Source organism: Megascapheus bottae, chromosome 12 (genome assembly GCF_031878675.1).
Source record: "Megascapheus bottae isolate mThoBot1 chromosome 12, mThoBot2.hap1, whole genome shotgun sequence".
Classification (NCBI taxonomy): Eukaryota; Metazoa; Chordata; class Mammalia; order Rodentia; family Geomyidae; genus Megascapheus; species Megascapheus bottae.
In genome coordinates this window covers 49,690,531-49,710,638 of record NC_143520.1, presented here as the reverse complement: position 1 = coordinate 49,710,638, position 20,108 = coordinate 49,690,531, and the positions used below count along the sequence as shown (strand labels likewise).

The window sequence follows — 20,108 nt, the reverse complement described above, 5'->3', positions numbered from 1 at the left end:
CATCAATACTGTTTCTTTTGCCTTTAAAAATGCTTTATTTTATTCTGTTTTATTGTTTTGTTTGAGATTTTGTTTGATCCTGTGAACAACATGCAGATTAGTTGTGTTTTATTTTTCTAAAGTTGATGTAAGAATCACATTTGTTGTGATTATTGATATAGTTAAGCCTATTTTGTGATTCTTTTTAACCCTATTTCTACTTGTTTCTTTTGTCCTATTTGTTAGACTACTTTAGTTTTCTTTGATTTATTTCCTCCAAGTAATGCTTATGAAATTTTTGTTACATTTATATTTGTTTTTTCTCTTGTGATAGTACTGGGCTTGAGTTCATGGCCTTGTGCTGTTGCTTGGCATTTTCATTCAAGGCTAATGCTCTGACACTTGAACGCCACTTTTGTCTTTTTACTGGTTAATTAGAGATAAGACTGTAGTATTTCTCTGTTCAGCCTGGAGTTATTCAGAACTCAGCTTCTTGAGTAGCTAAAATTATAGGCATGAGCCACTGGTGCCCAGCTATGTTTATACTTCTGCTCTTTTAGTACTTATAGTTTTGAATCCATCAGCTACTATAGAATTAAAAAAAAAAAAGACTGTTAGTCGTAGTTTGCTTGCCTAATATACTTAAGTCCCTGGATTTGATTATACCTAGTATTGCCATAATTAAAACAAAAAACAAGTCAGGCACAAGTAACTCATGTCTATAACCCTAGCTACTCAGGAGGCTGAAATCTGAGGATAACAGTTTGAAGCCAGTCCATACAGGGAAGTCCGTGAGACTATTATCTCTAGTTAACCACCAGAAAACTGGAAGTGGCACTGTGGCACTGTGTGAGTGTTTGCCTTCTGCAGAAAATCTCGGGGAAGGTGTCCAGGCTATTAATTCAAGCCCCAAGACTGACAAAAAAACAAAAACAAAAATAAACCTCAGTGGTTACATATAGAAATTTGCTATGGAACAGGGAGACTATAGTTGGTACTCAGTACTTTGGGTTTTTTTTTGTTTTTTTTTGTTTTTGTTTTTATTTTTTTTGTTAATTTATTTATTTTATTTTTTATTGTAATTAATAAAAGGGTTATATGATATTTGCCAGATAGAAGGTACATTAATTCACATACATTGATACCCTTTCACATGTCTTGGGGTACTCAGTACTTTGAATTAGAAATTGTGCAGCCATTTTTTTTGTAGAGGTCTACAGTAACTCATCTTAGCGTAAATACTAATTTATGCTAGGCAATGTTATTTTATAGGCCTATATTAAAAGATTAATACTGCTATTCATTAAAAGCTATTTATTCTCTTAATATTTGATCCAAATAATATATGGAAAAACTGGCTTCTGAAATATGATTTGTTACCTGATCTACACCCATCATTCATTTTTGTTCTGCATTATTTTTAGCTGGTAGCCGGTCGAGTTCACCAGGGAAATTGCTGAGCAGTGGTTATGGTGGACTTGTTGGCGGTTCCTCAAGAGGTCCACCTGTGACACCTTCTTCAGAAAAACGAAGCAAAATTCCTAGGAGTCAGGGATGTAGCCGAGAAACAAGTCCAAACCGAATAGGATTAGGTAAGGATTCTCAAAGACCTTGGACTACCCTTTTCAGTTTGATTATAATGATTACAATCTAAAGACAGTGTCTTCTGTGGAAATAGAGTTCTGTTTTTAAACTGAGAATGTTACTTTGGCGGTGTTAAAAACACTTTTTGATTTGTGCTTTATACAGATTATGGCTTATCAAAACGTGGTACTTGGGGTTCAAATGAATGGAAACAAATGTGTAAAAAATTGGCATAGGTGGAAGTGGAGGCATGGCTCAAAAGGTATAGCACCAGCATTGAGTGAAAAAGCCAAGTGAGAGTGTGAAGCCCTGAGTTCAATCCCTACTACTGGCACAAATAAAAATAACCATAAAACATCTAGTTTGTCACTATAGGCTTTGATGTCATATAGACACTAGATTTAGGAAAATGAGGAGGAAAGATTTTCCCTCAGACTTAGAATCAATGTCACATCTCATTTTTCTTTCACTCTGAAGCAATTTGTAGGTCCTCATTCATTTTAATTTTGATATCTAACCTAACTGGTGAATGTCACAATCAAAGAATATATGTAATTACTTTTAAAGATAATATTTTTGAAACATGAAAGATTGATAACCAAATTAAATTTATAGCTTTTCTCTTTATTACATCTTTATTTGTTTCCTAAAGTAAAGATACATTGCTATAAGGTCACAATACTATCTCCTTAAATACTGTTGGCTTATCTTTCCTACCTATTCACTTGATCTTCTCAGCAATTTTTATATCATGAATATTTTCTGTGATGTATGTGCATTTTGTTGGACTTCAGAATTAGAAGAGAAATGCAAGAGAGTTAGCTACTGACTTCCGAGTCCTTATGAACTATTACAAAAAGGTGGAAAAATAAAGCTATATAAAAAAATGGTGACAGGATTCACTGGCACCATGAAAAGGGGGCACCATAAACCTTTCTTCTCTAGTCCTCCTGTAGTTCCTGAGAAGCTTCCTACCCATAGGTCTTGTTTGAAACACAAGATGGGGTTAGCCAGATGGAATACAAATAAATGGGAAGGATGTTATAGGGAAGAAAGAATCAGGTAATTTATTTAGCTACAGCTATGGTATGGAATGGTAGATTTCAGTTTCTGAATTAGTAGGATCTAGGCTCAGGAAAATCCTTGAAGGCCCCCTTGAGCTACAAAAAAAGTAAGAAGCAGATATTTAAGAAATTTGGTTTGAACTCATATTTCATAATAAGGTAAAGTTGTTTGGTTTTGTTGATTTTCAGTGATATCTGTTGACTATATATGACATTACATAGCATGGTCTCTGAGCTGACAAGTTATTTGGGTATTGAGTGTTTAACCAGAGAAGAGATCAAAGCTGAAATATGAAAGTTTCTTGTGTGATTTTTGCAGCATATCTGGGTTTGGTGCTTATTGGATTTTAAGTCTCGGTTTAATATTCAACTGTCTTTTCCCATAATTAATTGCTGAGCCATGCTAATATTAGACATTTTGTATTCTCTTCTGCTTATGGCTTTTCTTCTTCCACTAAGTATTAGAGATGCCATTTTTATCACCTTGTAATAATTTCAGTGATCTAAAAATCTGCTGTTCCTATTTTGGATAGTTGACTAGGCAACAGTTCTCTAAGCTTTTAAGAGAGATGTTATGAGACGAGCATGGTGGCTTACACCTGCAATCCTAGCTACTCAGGGCCCTGAGATCTGAGTATCAAGGTTCAAAGCCAGCCCAGGCACAAAAGAACCTAAGACTCTTATCTCCATTTAACCTCTAGAAAATGAGAAGTGGGGCTTGGCTCAAGGGTAGGGCAGTAGCCTTGAGCTGAAGAGCTCAGGGACAGTGCCCAGGCCAAGTTCAAGCCCCACGACCCACAAAAATGAACAAATAAATAAAAGTGATGTTATGAAACATGAGTAAAAACTAAAAAGGTAAAGCATGTTCTCTTAAGGAGTTTGATTTATTCTTTTGATTAAGGTTATTTTCTGGAAACATTAAGAAGATTAGTGATGAAATTTTGAGGTCATATATTCAAGTGCTGGTTAAAGTCAAATTTTACTTAAATTTCTGCATATTATACAGACATATAAAGAAATATGAATAAAATGTTTCCATATATTCTTGCTTCACAACTTTGATATGCCAATTTGTAGGATGATAAATACATTAGCACTTTTCAGTAATAGATTTTTTTTTTTTTTGGTGGGTCATGGGAAGTGAACTCATCCTGGGTGTTGTCCTTGAGCTCTTCAGCTCAAGGCATTGCCCTATTCTTGAGCCAAGCCCCATTTCCCATTTTCTAGAGGTTAATTGGAGATAAAAGTCTCAGGTCCCTTTGTGCCTGGGCTGGATTTGAACCCTGATCCTCAGATCTCAGCCTCCTCAGTAGTTAGGATTACAGGCATGGGCCACCATGCCAAGCTCATTGTGATCACTTAGTGTATACTGAATATTTATTTGTATGTATCCAAACACATGATTCATAGCATAGCAGTTTTAAATATGAATATGCAAAAAGAGAGTAATATCTTTTAAGTTATACTTAAAAGTTATTCTTAAGCCAATTAACTCGTAATAATTTAATGATAGCTAAAGTAGGATTTAAGTTTACAATGATGAATAATCCTAGCTATCTATAGATAGTGCCTTTTTTTCTTTGAAATGACATTTATTAACTAAATTTGTATTACTCCTATAAAAATTGTGCTGTCTCTTTATTTGACATGTAACTTTTCTTAAAACAGCATGTGGACTTGGTAACATGGCTTAAATTGAATCTCTGAGTTCAATACTGAGTATTTCCAAAAGGGGGAAAAAATAAACAGGGCTGAGAATGTGGTTTAGTGGTAAAGTACTTACCTAGAATGCGTAAAGCCCTGGGTTCCATTCCTCAGTATCACATAAACAGTAAAAGCCAAAAGTGATGCTGTGGCTCAAGTGGTAGAGTAGGCAGGGACAGAGCCCTGTCCCTGAGTTCAAGCCACATGACTGGCAAAAAAACCCCAAAACAAAACAAAAATAAACAGACCACAAACAGTCTTAGGTGTTGATATCTTATGCCTGTAATCCTAGTGAAATAGAAGCCTAAGGTCTAGAGGTTAGACGGTTTAAAGGCCTGCATAGACAAAAAGTCCATGAGACACCATATTTAAAGTAATCAGTAAAAGCTGGGCTGGAGGTATGGTATCAAGTGGTAGAGTTCCAGTTGAATAAGCTGAGAAAATGCAAGGCTTTGAGTTCAAACCTTGTACAGGCAAAAATTAAACACAAAAACCAGTGTCAGCCATTATTGTTGGATAATCAAGAAACAACAACAAAAAATCACCACTGCTCTTTTTTTCTCTGGGCAGTTTTATTTCCTCATAAGCCACCCAATCAAGTAGGACTGGTTTTTATTTTTATTTTTATATACTGTGTTTACAAGGACATTAAGACTTTAGAAGTCCCTTATATAAATAGCTCGCATTTTTGCATTTTGGCTCTGGTTTCCTCTTTCTCAACCACTTGACTATTTTGCAATTTTACATTTCATGAAATTGTATTTAAAATGTTTTATAATTTTTTGTTTAGGGCCGGGAGTATGGTCTAGTAGTAAAGTGCTTGCCTAACATGCACAAAGCCCTGGGTTTGATCCCTCAGTACCACATACACAGAAAAAGCTGAAAGTGGTACTGTGGCTTGGTGCCCAGGCCCTGATTTAAGCCCCAGGACTGGGGGATAGGAAAATATTTTTGGAAAAATTAAAAGTAACCTGTGACATGATACAGTACTACAGAGGCCTTTTGTATCTTTAACATGTAGTCATTTCCATTGATTCTTTTGGTATGAGTTCTGGTTGAATCCAATCTTAAAAGGTACACGTCAGAACCATGCTTAAATAGTAGTTGGTAGAGTATAAAAACTGAGCACTGGTCTATTAGTCTTTCAAGGCTTCCCAGTACTTTTGATAAGAAAGACTCAGGAACTTGAGGAAGTTCAAGGATGCCCATTGTTTCTTTCTCTCCCCACCTTCCTCTCTCAAGTCATTCTTACATAGGGTGTTCATTGTGGAGATTTCATAGTCATAAATGGGTTCATTTATAGTTCTGCCCATAGCCTAAAAACAACATTTATTTTATATACTTTAAAGTCACCATGTAGTCTTGAAAGTAGAGTTATAGTATCATAGGTTGCATGAGTGTTTTTCCTCTTGTTGTTTAAATTATTTAACATTTACATGGTCAACGTCACTACTGGGTATTTTTTTTTTCCAAAAAGTTTTGGAACACTTTGTGCAGAATTCACAAAATTGTCAACATTGAGAGTTTTTTCGTATATGCTGCTACTAGCCATACATTAAGGAGCCGGTCACTGTGGAGTAAATGAACTGTCTTGAGTATAATCTCAGGAAGGTTTACCTTGTTAAGAAGTGTTTGTACTGCTGGGCACAGTAGCTCACACCAGGAGTCCTAGCTACTCTGGAGTCTGAGATCTGAGGATCGAGGTTCAAAGCCAGCCCAGGCACAAAAGGACCTGGGACTCTTTATCTCCCTCCAGTTAACCTCTAGAGAATGGGAAGTGGGGCTTGACTCAAGGGTAGGGCAATAGCCTTGAGCTGAAGAGCTCAGGGACAGTGCCCAGGTCCAGGGGTACAGCGGTAGCTTTGAGCTGAAGAACTCGGGGACAGCACCCACGCCAAGTTGAAGCCCCATGGCCCACCAAAAAAAAAAAAAAAGTGTATGTACATATTTCAGATCTTTATTTTCCATGTGAATCCTCTTTATTATCTTTACAAAGGATGCTCACCCCAGGGAGAGTATTTTTTTTTTCCATTGTTGTGGCATAAAACTTAAAAACTGGAGAGAGCCTACATGAAAATCTTAAATAATGAAGCATTAACTGTTCAGAAATACTTAACTAAGCATGCACTTATATGAAAATGTCAGCTATTTTGGAGTAGGTGACAGAACATTATTCAGCAAGGACATCAGAAATGCTTATGGATATGCCTGTCTCATAGTGATCTCATTTCTTGGTAGGATTCTTTCTCATTGTACCTTTTCCTGTGGGGAGGATGGAACTTAGAGAAGTCAAGTGTCTGGACTGTAAATTTACTCTGTGGGCTAAACAGCAATACTGCCCATTTTAGGAAACTTCTATATTGATGGGGTCAGTGCACACTTTTCAGTTTTTTAAAGGATTTAATTTGGCATCTACTACTTTTGTCTTTTGTAGGAACAGTTTAGAATATTAGTCATTACTACTTTGGTTGAAGACTCAGTGTTTCCATGCCTCTTTGGCAAAGTGAAAGAATGTCCCGGAATTTCTAGTGAAACCCTCTGAAGCCATTTGCTCAGATTGTGTACCTTCTCCTTCCGGCTGTACTGAGTATTTGGATATCACTTTCATGCCCTGAGATTATCAGTCTACTTGCTGTAACTATAGTATGTAAGACAGGATCTATGAAGGTAATAGAAAACAAACAGGGATTAAAGTTGGGAATCAGAAAATAGATGCCACTCCCAACTCTGTATTTGGATTATTGAATTGTGGGAAGTATCTCCACCTTGACTCAAATGGGCAGGCTGTCTCCGTGGAGAAGGCCATACTAGGAGACCTGAGCTCTGCCCTCTTTCTTTTGATTAGGTAAGTTTGTGGACCTCAGGGACAAGGACTATTTTTCCTTTTGCTAGCCCAAATTAACTGATATTTTTTAGAAATCACATACATCTAGAAAAAAAAGCTTTGGGGCCGGGAGTTTGGCCTAGTGGTTAAAGTGCTTGCCTAGCATGCATGAAGACCCAGGTTCGATTCCTCGGTACCACATACATAGAAAAAAGCCGGAAGTGGTGCTGAGGCTCAAGTGGTAGAGCTCTAGCCTTGAGAGAGTCCAAGGACAGTGCTCAGGCCCTGAACTCAAGCCCAGGACTGGCAAAAAAAAAAAAAAAAAAAAAAAAAAAAAAGCTTTGATCTTCTGTCTTCTTGTCAAATTTTCTAAAGCTTTAAACACTGATTACTTTCTGAATAGCTTTGGGTCTTGTGTATTACCAGTTCTTTCGTCAGAAATTTTTACCTCTCACACATAAATGTAACTTCACTGTAATACTAAACCCAGGCTGAGTCATCGAGTACAGTCCTTCTCTGATTGCTAATTAATCAGTGAGACCCCAGCATGAATAGATTAGATCCTGTCATCAGTATTCCACAGTGCAGACAATGTCATAATTACACTAACCAATTGTGACTGACGTTTATAAGTTTTTCTGCCTTCATTAAACTTGTTCACCTTCTCTGAAACCCTTCATGCTGCACACTAGCACGGAGCAGCCGTATCCCTCGACCCAGCATGAGTCAGGGGTGCAGCCGCGATACCAGCCGTGAGAGCAGCCGAGATACAAGCCCTGCCAGGGGCTTCCCTCCACTTGGTGAGTACGTGTAGGTGCTGGCCCAGGAACTCCTGATGCTTGTTCAAGACACTGCTGGGTGGAATGCCTTGCTTTTTCTCCTCTGCTTCCTGTGAATCTTTTCTTCTCCCTTTTCCTTTCCTTAGTCACCTTTTGCCATCCCCCTCTGCATGCCTGAATTTCACCAACTCCCAGTTTTTATATCTTAAAGGAAAAAAACACCACTTCCCTCTGCCAGTGTCACTTGTGACTACCTGCTACAAGGTATGCCCATCTGTATGGCAGTTTCTGACCTAAGGCAAACAAGGCTCAGCCAAAGTTAATGGCTACTTACAAGTGAAGTCAATCCAGCGTTTATCCTTAGTTCTCCATTGAATTTCCACAGTTGATCTTTGATTTTACTAGAGATCAGTTCATATATATTTCAAAGAAGGAACAAATGTATAATCAAATGTAATTGGGGCCAGGAGTTTGGCCTAGTGGCAAGAGTGCTTGCCTAGCATGCCAAAGACCTGGGTTCAATTCCTTGGTACCATATACATAGAAAAAAGCCAGAAGTGGTGCTGAGACTCAAGTGGTAGAGCTCTAGCCTTGAGAAAGTCCAAGGACAGTGCTTAGGCCCTGAGCTCAAACCCAGGACTGGCAAAAAAAAAAAAAACAAAAAAAACCCCTAAGTATCCTTTCATGTTTAATAGTCCTGTGCAATAGACATACAGTACGCCCTTCTCTTTAGTAGATATAGTAGATATTACAGTCCTCAAAGATTTCTGCCAACATGTAGTTTTATGAAAAGATATATTTTATATTCTTCATTACTAATTTTTAGTTCTTTGGCAAGTTAAGTGCTATTCAGGTACATCTTTTTTCTTCATAACCATAAATAAAAATCATAACAACTAGATCTAGACTTGCAGTCATCATATGGAAGGATTGTGACCTGCAGTAGTCTGTAATTCTGACAATTTGACTATAAAAATGATCCTTTAATTTCTGTCACTTGCAGAGAGGGATGTAAAATCAGAGCACAGGTCTTCCCTTTTGCCTTTGTCTGTCTTCTGCTAATGTCATGCACTTGTTTTGCTATCTTTCCTAATGTCAGTAGTCAACATGTAAGTGTAGGTTCAGCAATTAGGTAGGCAGCACATGCCAGAACTCTGTAGACAATTCCTTTGATTTAGTAACTCCTCCCCTTAGGATGTGTGCTATTGTACCTGCCAGCATGAACCTGGAGTTACCAGCCTACCTAGTACATGTTGGCTGTGCCACAATAACCTGAAGCTTAATACAATTCTTAATAAATCCAGACAGCAATGATTTTTTTCTGAATAAACTAGTAATTTTTCCTTTTAAATTAAAGCTGTATATAGATAGATCTATATCTATGTCTACATATCTAGTCTTGCTATTTGACCTTCTAAATAACCTATTACATAAGAAACAATTTAATCTGTTGGTTATTTTTTTTCTTGTAAGAGTGGCTTGACTTTTTTTTATACTTGTGGTAAAATTGTTGTATTGTCTGTAGAAGCAGCCTTTGGGTATCTGGCATGTAGTCTCTGGACGAGGAAAGGAATGCATAATTCTTGACTTCCTAATTAAATCCTCAGTAACTGAGTGGTTAACTAGGTGACAGCCCAGAATGTTGAAATGTATAATTACTGCTACCACCATAGAGAATGTGGATGCAGTCACCTCATGTATCCCCTCATTCTTTCTTGTGGTCATGGCAATAGCAAATGCCTTTTGAGCCAGATATTTTATACCATGCCTTTTCAAAAAGTGTTTGAGTTAATCTGTACCTAAAGCACAGCAACAGCAGTACTCATGCATACCTGTTCCCATTCAGAGCAGTCAATAGGCACACAGCTGTAGTCCTTGCTCAAGCTCTGAGATAGGCATTATCATCATCAGACTCGGAAAATTAGGACATCTTGGAGTCACATAGTTACGTGATATAGTCAGGCTTTCAATCCAGAGTTGGCTTCAAGCTTGCCTCACTTGAAAGTAGTTCTGGTAATTCAGGATCTTTCATGTGTTCCTCAAACATATATTAAGAAAATTTTTGTGAGGCCTTTGAAGGATTATACACATAGAAAATGCTAAAGAGATGTTTTTTAAACATTGATTTCTAGGCTTTTGGTTAGGACTTGAGAATTCAAATAGTATCCCAAAAGGTTCTTTTCTCAGGGGAGCTTGCTACACATTTTCTGAAGATTCCTTCTTTTTCTCATTCACTTAATAACCACTTGTCACCCATTTTGGAAATTAATGAGTATGATGAGAGGTTAGGAAGAGGGAAGGAGACTAGGAAGAGGGAGGGAAGAAAGAGAGGGAAAGAAGAAAGAAAGAAAAAAAAAGTAATGGAAGTAATTTTGTTTTTTCTGTCTGTGGAGGATTGGTTCCAAGATAACTTGCAGATAACAAATGTGTATATTGTTTTAAATTTTGTATGATTATTTTGAAGTATTTTAATTATTTGTATATATATTAAAATATGACGATAAGATGGTGATTATATATTGTGAGAGTCATAATACTGAAATAAGTGAAATTATGGTCTCTAGAACTTTGCCATAAATCAGACTTGGACATATGGATCCACTTGTTTACTTGTGAATAGTACAGAACATTCATTATGGGACAGATTTACTCTGAAGTATTCTGTTAAAGCAGAACCAAAAGAACATCTTATAAGGAACCTATAGACCAGATATTGCTTAGAAACTGTTTCAGCTTAAACGGACAAGATGCAATTCTGATGTGTTAGTACAATAAATGTATAGTTTACTCCAGTGTGATAACAACCAAATACCATGCCAGCCTCCTTGTTTGGGAAAAAATGGTAAGTATGTTAGAGATGACTAATTTATTTTTGCTTTTGTGGGCCTTTATTGACTAGGTAACTTTTTCAGTTCAATACTATGTGTTCAACAGATGTTTGTTTTATCAAGTGATGTGAACTTTAAAAAATGAGCTGATGCTTTGATGTTTTATGACTAAATTATGTACAGGTTACTGTGTACAAAGTAGTAGTTGAGTGAAAATCACACTGCTCAGTTGGCTTTGTAAAACCTAAGGATTTTCCAAGGAAAAACCTGTGACATCTCCATGGTGCAGGCATTTGGAAGCATGGATCTTTGGTGATTTTCCTGAGATAATGAAAAACTGCATATTGTATGGGAATAGAACTAGTGCCATCAGTCTCTTTCATAAACGTTTCTAAAATTTATTCCCTTTCTTTACGAGGGTGGAGTTTAGCCTTGATTTCCTTAGGTTAATGAGTTCATCCATGTATATAAAACCTTGCTCTTAAAATAATGTCCTTGTCAGGCCTGGAGTTTGGCGTAGTGGTAGAGTGCTTGCCTAGCATGCATGATGACCCTGGTTTGATTCCTTGGTACCACATGCATAGATGAGGTGCTGTGGCTCAAGTGGTAGAGCATTGGCCTTAAGGAGAAAGCCCAAGGACAGTGCTCAAGCTCCAGGACTGGCCAAAAAAAAGTCCTTGTGTCTAAAAAGTTGGAGTTCACCCTTCACTTTCATGAACACCACCAGTACCAACTGCTGTTACCATCACTGCTGACTGCCTGGCATGGGGTTAAATGCTTGCTCTTTCTGTATGATTTCTTGTGACCCTCTCAGTAACAAGTGAGAGGTAGGTGCCATTATTAGCATTGTTTTACCCATGCAGAAACGTAGGTACACAGAGGTTTAGTACATTGCCCAAGGTCTTGTAGTTAGTTTTGAGCAAACCAGGCCTTCCTTCCAGTTGTGTTTCCAGAGCAACAGTTCAGCAAGTCTGTTAATAATTAGGGTATTGTTTCAACAAATAACAAATACTTTATCTGGGAAAAATGAACTCCAATTGTTGAGCCTTCTTCCTGTGGTTTCATTCAATTTCTGTTGAGATTAACATTACGAAACTCTCTGCTTTTGTTTTTGGTGCATGGTGACATATGCATCACATACTGGTGACACATCTTGTGAGCTGAGTAAATAATCCATCTTCTTGCTGTCTCCTCTGGGGTTTAGACGGTGTTCTGACTCCTGACGTTTTTCATGTGGCATATTTCCATAATGGCTGATAGAGGCTTCATGGTGTGAATCTAAACATGGAGTCTGAGTGAATCAATGCATCCTTAGTATGAAGCACTAAAGGGTGACTCAGTTGTGCTTGTGTTGTCTGTGTGAGGCCAGAGGCTCTTGTAGAACGTGGAGGTCAGCATTGCTGTCCATTCACATCCAACACCATTTCGGCCAAGAGAAGCGCTACCTTCCTTGTTGGTAGCAACCCTGCATTCCCTTTGGTACTTGTATGTTAATCCTGTGGGTGTTGCCGTTCCTTTTACCTGCAGCCTCTCGACGTCATTCCAGGTCCACTAGTGCTCTCTCCACTGCTGAATCTGTTGGGCAGTCAGGTGAACAAGTGCTAACTGCATGATTCGCTTCTTCATCCATTCTCCTCCACCCATATCAGCATTTATTCCATCTGTGTCGGCTAGCAATTGGCATGTGTGCACCTCATGTTTGTTCTCCCCAGTGTGCTTTTGTTTTTGTGTTTTTTTTTTTAAGTTGTTGAATGTTTATAGTTCTGTAAGTAGGCGTAGATGCTTTATCGCCTGTTTGACTTCATTTCTCCAGTGCTTGTATTTCTGTCAAAATGAAAACCAGGGAAGCATTTCTTTCCCTCCTTACACTCTCACCAAGAAGCAGCCACCAAAATAAATATCACACAACCTCCCAGGGGGAAAAATGGGGATATGGACACCATCCCCCAGAGTCAGTCATCTCCAAAGTCACTCCTACCATGCTTTGAAATGCTGTTAGTTATTAGTATCAGGTTCTTATTATTTTCAGGTAGAGCTACCTGTGTTTCAGATTACAGTATGTATAATTTCCTATGTATAAAAATAAATGTATTGCCCTAAAGTTTTATGGAAAACAAGATCAAGATTCAGATAATCAAGTCAGGTCAAAGGTTAGGAGCCTAAGCCTTCTGAGTCAGCCATGAAAATCCACTGACTAGCCTCAGGGGCACAAACATTTATTGGCATATTTAAATGTTATACTTAATGCCATCATTTTCATATGCTATTGTCCCTGAGGACTAGTTTTCTCAATCAAGTAAGGTATGCTCTATTAATTCACAAACTTGATGGTGACATTCACTCAGTTATTACTTTTTTTTAATGAAGTCAATTATGACTGTATGTGCTCTGATTAAATGTATTTCCCTAAAGATCAGGGGCCAAAAAGAGGACACAATCTTCTGTATATATCTCTTAGAAACCTGAGATTCATAATAGTGACAGAACAGTGAGAATGTAGCTTCAGGTAAAAACCAGAAGCTTGTTATTTTGCTTAGATTCAGACAAATGTTCTCTCTTTAAGATTGTGTTGCACATTAGCTGATCTATTAGTCATGGTGTATTGCAGAGTGGTATATACCTGGAAGGCAAAAATAATTGCATTGTTCTTAAAAGTTTTGATTGGTATCTGAGAAAACCAGCATTATCCCTGAAACAAGAATTGCTGGCATGAGATCTACTTTTCTTTCTTTTTCTTTTTAGACTTTTATGTTTATGCGGGGTAGCTTTTAAATGGCTTATAACGGAATTATTTTCATTCTGTTACTCATAAATCCCCTGCTATCTACCCTTTTTTAATGGAAAAAAAGATGAACAAAGATAATATATAAAAATGTTCAGTAAGTCCCAAATTTATATTTGCTTTATATTTTAACTAATAAATATATATGTAGATGAATAATTGTTTTGTGGTCCTGTTTATATAGCGCATTAAATCATCTTGGAAAATGTAATGGCTCAAGATGACATTTAGAATGAGTACCAATGCATTAAAAAAGGGGATAGTATAACATACAGTTCTTGTTTCTGCATAAAAATTGGTGACCCTTGAACTATTGACTAGCAGTGTTTTAATTATTTCTCATTACCTTGATAGTGGAATTGACATTTTTAAAAAGCTGAGTAAGGGGTTGGAAGCATGGCTCATTTGGTAGAGTGCTAGACAATGAATGTAAGTGTCAGATACCAAGTTCAAGTCTCAGCCCTGAAACTAAAACAAACAAAAACAAACTTCACTTTTAAAGTTCACTGATTTTTCTAAGTGATGTCTTATTATTTATCCAAAAGTTAAATAGACCATTTTATAGATCAGTTTCAATATGATAGATACTAGCTTCTTACTCTAAATGCTTCATTAACAGTACGTGGCCAATAGAGGTTTTCCTTGTGTAAATAGTATCTTATTTGTTAACAGCAGGAAAATATTTTTATCTTAAAACTTCCCTTCCAAAGGCTATTGTACATTCAAATTTGAGCAACTTTTTCTCAATCAATAGTAAATACTCCTGTGAAATGTCTATGCTGACTTCCTATGACTGGAATTTTAATCTCTAGCTGTCTTAAAATGAGACTTTCTAAAGGGAGTTTTCATTTACCATGGCCATCACCAACCTTTGAGTAGTTGTTAGAACTGCTAAAATTTGGCCTAAATCCTTTGGATTCTTTGTTTTGTCTGTCTGAATAAAGACAAATTCCTCCAAGGGACTCAGGTAAAATGTATACTGATAATCTCTGGATGATTAACTTTCTGCAGAATGAGTACTAAGTTTTTTGTGGTGATTTTTAAAGAATTTTAGTACATTGATTTTCAAACTATCTCAAGTGCCATTATCCCAAAGTAATTGAGCTTAATCAAAAGCTATTAAGCCATGTTATTAGTAATGGAAATTTCCACAGAGATCAACTTAATATATTTGTTTCTAATCTTTTTTTTTTTGGTTCACATTGCATTCAAATTCATTTATCAAACCATGAAACTTGCCTATTATTTGAACAAACATCATGGCTACCTCTCTGTGTCTAGAGGGAAAGCAAAGTAGATTAAAAGATTCAACTGAAAGCTGATCTCCCATCTCCATTTTGTAATCAATTCCCCTTTCTTATGTCCTAAAACTTTTCAATAATAGAAGGTTATAGAACAGTCCCCACTCAAAAGAATGCTTTGAGACACCACAGAATTAAATGTGAGCAATCTATCTAATCTCTATCATGAGCTCAGCAAGTACAGTACAGTTAAAAATGGTTAAAGAGACTTTTCAGGGTCTCTACTTTGGTGGGAAGATGGAGGAGCCCTTGCAAAGAATTTACAGGAAAAAAAATGTGAATAGAAGTGACACTTGCTTTGTTGTTGTTGTTGTTGTTGTTGTTTTTTCTCCAATAGACCGGTTTGGGCTGGGTCAGTCAGGAAGAATACCTGGCTCTGTGAATGCCATGCGGGTTTTGAGCACAAGTACAGATCTGGAAGCTGCTGTTGCTGATGCTTTGGTAAGAGTCACCGTTTGTGCAGAATCCCTTTGAATGATTTATCTGAAGTTTTCTCTATCTTAATAGGACATTGATCCCAAGTTAGTTGACTAAATCATCTTTGACACCCCATAAAATGCTGTAAATATTGAACAAGTTTGTATTACTGTTGTTTTGTTCTCAGACTTGACTTCTGCACACACACAAGGAAAATTGGTTCTAGAAAATATTAGTGTCAAGTATTCTGATCTATGCAGATAGCATTGGACTTCTCAGTCTTTGGCTTTTCCTTCTTTTTCTTTTTCACAATGGTTCCTCCTCCCCCACCCCCCGCATTTCTTGTTTTTCATCCTGTTGCTCCTTTTGCTGTACAGACTTTGATGGCATAACTTAAACACATGATTATAAGAGTAGATTATACAGCTTGAAACTTGAAACTCTTATGTCTGTCCTGTTATCTCACTTGTGGGTCCATATGATTCTTACTCTATTTCCTGTTTTTATTTCCTAAATTTTAAGATTTACTTTTCTGGGGATGTGAAGCACTAATATAGAATGTGGTTTCACATCATAATGTAATATCTAAAAACTCATAAATGGGTCAAGGTTCCTTTAAGTGGTAACTCTAGCAAAACTTCCTTGGTAGAAGTGAATTGCAGTCAAATTGCTCTGTAAAGGCACCTCAGCTGGTGGTAACAGCCTCTTGCCTATCTTAGTGCCTGTCAGCACTTGAGATAGTTCTGAAGAATATCTATTTCATTTCTAGCCTTACCTTCGGGGTTTTAAGATTTACCCTCTTGTGAGGGTGGGAAATCCCACAATGCCCTACTTTCAAGCCCTGAGATTTTTAATCTAGTCATGTTCCATCAAGACTTTACAGTCTATGGCCACAGTGATCCTTGCTCTCATTTTTCCTGTCTTTTCTCCTCATTTGTTCCTGCTCAGTCAGATTTCTTTGACAAGTGTCTGCTGCTCTCAGAATGCTTTACCAGTTGGCAAACTGCCGAGCCACTCTATTCATCAACCTTAGATGTAGGAGGACTGTTTTCTGGCAGGCACTAAAGCGCAAATGACTTAGCCACGGCTTTAACTTCAGAGCTGGAACAGAATTCTGTGACACCTTCTTCCCAATTGCAGCATTCTGAATCTGTCCTTGATTTATATAGAGGCCCTAGAAAAGAAGTCAGAGAGGCTAGAAACAATAGCAGCTGAAAGCTCAGCTAAAAGGGACTTCCAGTTAAGGCAGGACTTTCTAACCCCCTTTAAAGACTTAAAAAGAACAAAGTTTTAGAAGGCAAGATAGAGCCGGAGAGTTTGAGCTTTGTCTTACTTGACTGGAGCTTTTCTTTGAGTCCCTAGCTCCCTTTATGTTGATGCTGCCCTTGTTACTTTTTTGTCTACCCTGTTTGGTCTCACCAAGAGACTTACCTCTGAAAAGGAAAGTGCAGGAATGGTATGCAGTTCTTGCCTACAGCTGGGAAGCTCAGGGGCAGAGAGAACATCTAATAGGGGTAGCTGTATTATAACAGCAACTTAGTAGTGGTCTTCCTGGGTAGAGAAAGAGTTCCAGCGAGAATTATAGTGACTGCCGAAGAGTTTGGGGAGTAACATAGGAGGGCTGTAAGAAATGCCATTTTCAAAGCAGTCTGTATTATCTGCTCAATATTAAACGCTTGCTGACCTGTGTTTTTGGTTTGCTAAGAGATGTTTTGCTGTACACTTTTGTTGCCAGAACAATCCCCACATATGCTTCTGACATAATTCTCTATGCTTTTTCCCCATCCTTCAATATTTTCCTGCCTACAGCTGTTAGGAGACACCAGGAGCAAGGTACCAGTGCTTTAACTTTTATTTTCAACTTTATTTTTTTTTCTGTTGAGAATATATTTATTTTAGAAGTTAGTGAAATCAGTACAAAATTAGTAGAGTTTAGACATTCTGGTCTGAATTTTGATACTATTGAACCTGTGATGTCTTTCCTAGTGATGAAATCCATTAACCTTTCACGTGTGTTTGTTCGTAGTATTCATTTGAATGTCAAACTTTGCTTTTCTCCCATTAGTGTATCATTTTTTAAAATTCAGTCTTGTACCTATTATTATGTTTCCATTACTTCATAAATGAATTTACCTAGTTTATATATAAATGGGATGGTCATATTATTTGTCATCCAAACAAAAATAGAGAGTAAAAGGGTAAAAGAAGAGTGCTATAAATAATTATGCTGGGACAATAGGGAGAACAATCTTGAGCAATCGGGATTTTTAGTAACTACCCTTAGTATGCAATTATATTTGTGTGATTTGAACCATCTAGTTTTGCTTTTAGGAAAATTTGCACATTAATTTTATATAGCTATTATGTCATATATCGTTTTGCATTCAGGGTAAGAGATGAATAGTCGAGGTGAGGATTATACAGTCTGCTTTAAAAGAAGCCTATTGTGTATAAAAGTCCTTAGTAAAAGTGGCTCATACAGCTTAAATATTCTTGACAGTCAGACATAATGGTATGTGTCTATAATCCTAGCACTCAGCATTCGGAAGACTGAGGCAGGGGGTAGTGAGTTTGAGATTAGTCTGGGTTACATACTGAGAACCTTGTCACAAAACAAAAAGAAATCTTTTATGTAGGGCTATTTCTGCCAGTGACATTTCGACTTCAGATTTGTTTGAAGAAACAGTGACTAGTCAAACAAGTGTTTTCATAGACTTGAGGTAGACTTGGCTGGATTGCAGCAGGGCTTGGAGTTCACGTACCTTGCAATCGGATTCTTTCACATTGAATCACACTTAGCCCTAAAACAAGCTGTTAGATAGGCATTCTCTTTTTTTTGAAAGGAGGAAACGGAGGCAAAAAAGTTTGAAAGCATTGTGAATTCACATAGTAAGTCAGCAATGACACCAGGATTGGAAATCAAGTCCATGTTACTGAAAAACCTCTGCACACTGGATTCCCTGTGAGAGGTCACACTTCCCCTTGCCAAGGAATGCCATCCTTGGCACTTGTCTTACCCATTGGAAGACTTGCTGTTTTTATTTCCCTAATCTATAATCACAAAGTATGTGTTTGGTATCTAATTTTACACTTAATTCTTCATTGTTTCTGTTTAATGAGACTCGCGACCAATTTACCTTTCCATTTCTTCCTCATTCTTCTCCATTCCTTCTTGGATCTGTCAGAAGAAGCCTGTGAGGAGGAGATATGAGCCGTATGGAATGTATTCTGATGACGATGCCAACAGCGACGCCTCCAGTGTGTGCTCTGAGCGTTCATATGGCTCAAGGAATGGTGGCATTCCCCATTATCTGCGACAGACTGAAGATGTAGCAGAAGTTCTCAACCACTGTGCTAGTTCAAACTGGTCAGAAAGGAAAGAAGGGCTTCTGGGCCTGCAGAACTTACTTAAGAGTCAAAGAACACTGAGGTAAGGACAAGAGGTCAAGGTTTAGAGCACTGGCTGTGCTCCAAGTATGGCTCTTCAGTCCTATTCAACCCCATGTATAACCTCACCTTTCCCTAGAGTACTCCACTCTGTCCATGAAGGTAGTATCAGAGGATCTGCCACATACCTTCTGATATATAAGCATCATGTGAAACTCTAGTGACCTCTCAGAAACAAAACAAGGATAATTTGTTACAGTTGTTCTTCAAAAACCCATTTAATGCTGCTGTCTGAACTTTGACTACCATTGAATGGGCTCTGGAAATCTACTGGTCTCATTGGTCTCATCTAAATTGCAGTTAGAATTACTGAAGGATCATTGAACTAATTGTCTTCATCTACAAGGGGAGGGGCGTAATCCAGGTATGCCTGGAAGACCCTTCTATCCAGCCTGCACATAAAAGGAGCTCTGTGGTACAATCAGTGGTGCAGTCACAGGGGTGGGAAAAGGCAAAGGCCACCATTGTCACCGATGGTTTCCTTGGTCCCAGCCTTACCAGCAGATACGATATGTTGTATGTATTCTTCAGCTTTTGGCACCTGCAGCATATACTGCTTGGCCTAAAGTCCAATCTTAAAATAAGCATGTTACTATATATTTCTTTTTTTCTTTTTCTTATTTTTTTTTTTCCAATCATGGGGCTTGAGTTCCGGGCCTGGCCATTATCTTGGACACATTTTCCTCAAGCTTAGTGCCTTGCAGCTTGAGCCACAGCACCACTTCCAGCCTTTTCTGAGTATGAGGTACTGAGGAATCGGACCCAGGGCTTTGTGCATGCTAGTCAAGCACTCTACCTCTAGGCTACGCTCCCAGCCATGTATGTTTCTGTTTTATTTATTTATTTATTTATTTATTTATTTATTTATTTATTTATTTATTTATTTATGCATGCCAGTCCTGGGCTTGAGCTCAGGGCCTGAGCACTGTCCTTGGACTTTCTCAAGGCTAGAGCTCTACCGCTTGAGCCTCAGCACCACTTCCGGCTTTTTTTTCTATATATGTGGTACCAAGGAGTCGAACCCGGGTCTTCATGCATGCTAGGCAAGCACTTTAACCACTAGGCCAAACTCCTGGCCCCCATGTATGTTTCTTTATAGCAGAATTGAGATGAAGAGTCCTGGTCTCTGACCTGAAACATGTGTGTCTTCTGGTTTATCCTTTCATTGTTGAAGCTGGAGAACACCTGGAGTGAAGGGCTTTTGGCTCATGCCTTGTCAGTTGTAGCTGAAAAGTTGTTCTCTCCATCTCAGTATCCTCATAAAATGACAGCAAATCTGTGATTTCATATTCTTTACCATGAACCAAATATGTTTCATTTGTAAAATTATTTTTACATAAATACAAACTCAGTACAGTTTATATAGTTGACTGAAATGAAAGGATTATTAGAAAACAAA

The 20,108-nt window shown here is 37.7% G+C and overlaps 1 protein-coding gene across 1 annotated transcript in view; it reads left to right on the top strand.

Annotated features, from left to right (window-relative positions):
- The window catches only part of Clasp1 (cytoplasmic linker associated protein 1), a 237,997-nt gene that overhangs the window by 160,247 nt on the left and 57,642 nt on the right, over positions 1-20,108 (top strand). The window contains exons 23-28 of the mRNA XM_090342974.1: positions 1,404-1,571; positions 7,848-7,955; positions 12,290-12,352; positions 15,183-15,286; positions 17,072-17,095; positions 18,448-18,692. Coding sequence (XP_090199100.1) covers positions 1,404-1,571; positions 7,848-7,955; positions 12,290-12,352; positions 15,183-15,286; positions 17,072-17,095; positions 18,448-18,692 — 712 coding nt within the window. The remainder of the gene's footprint in view (positions 1-1,403; positions 1,572-7,847; positions 7,956-12,289; positions 12,353-15,182; positions 15,287-17,071; positions 17,096-18,447; positions 18,693-20,108) is intronic.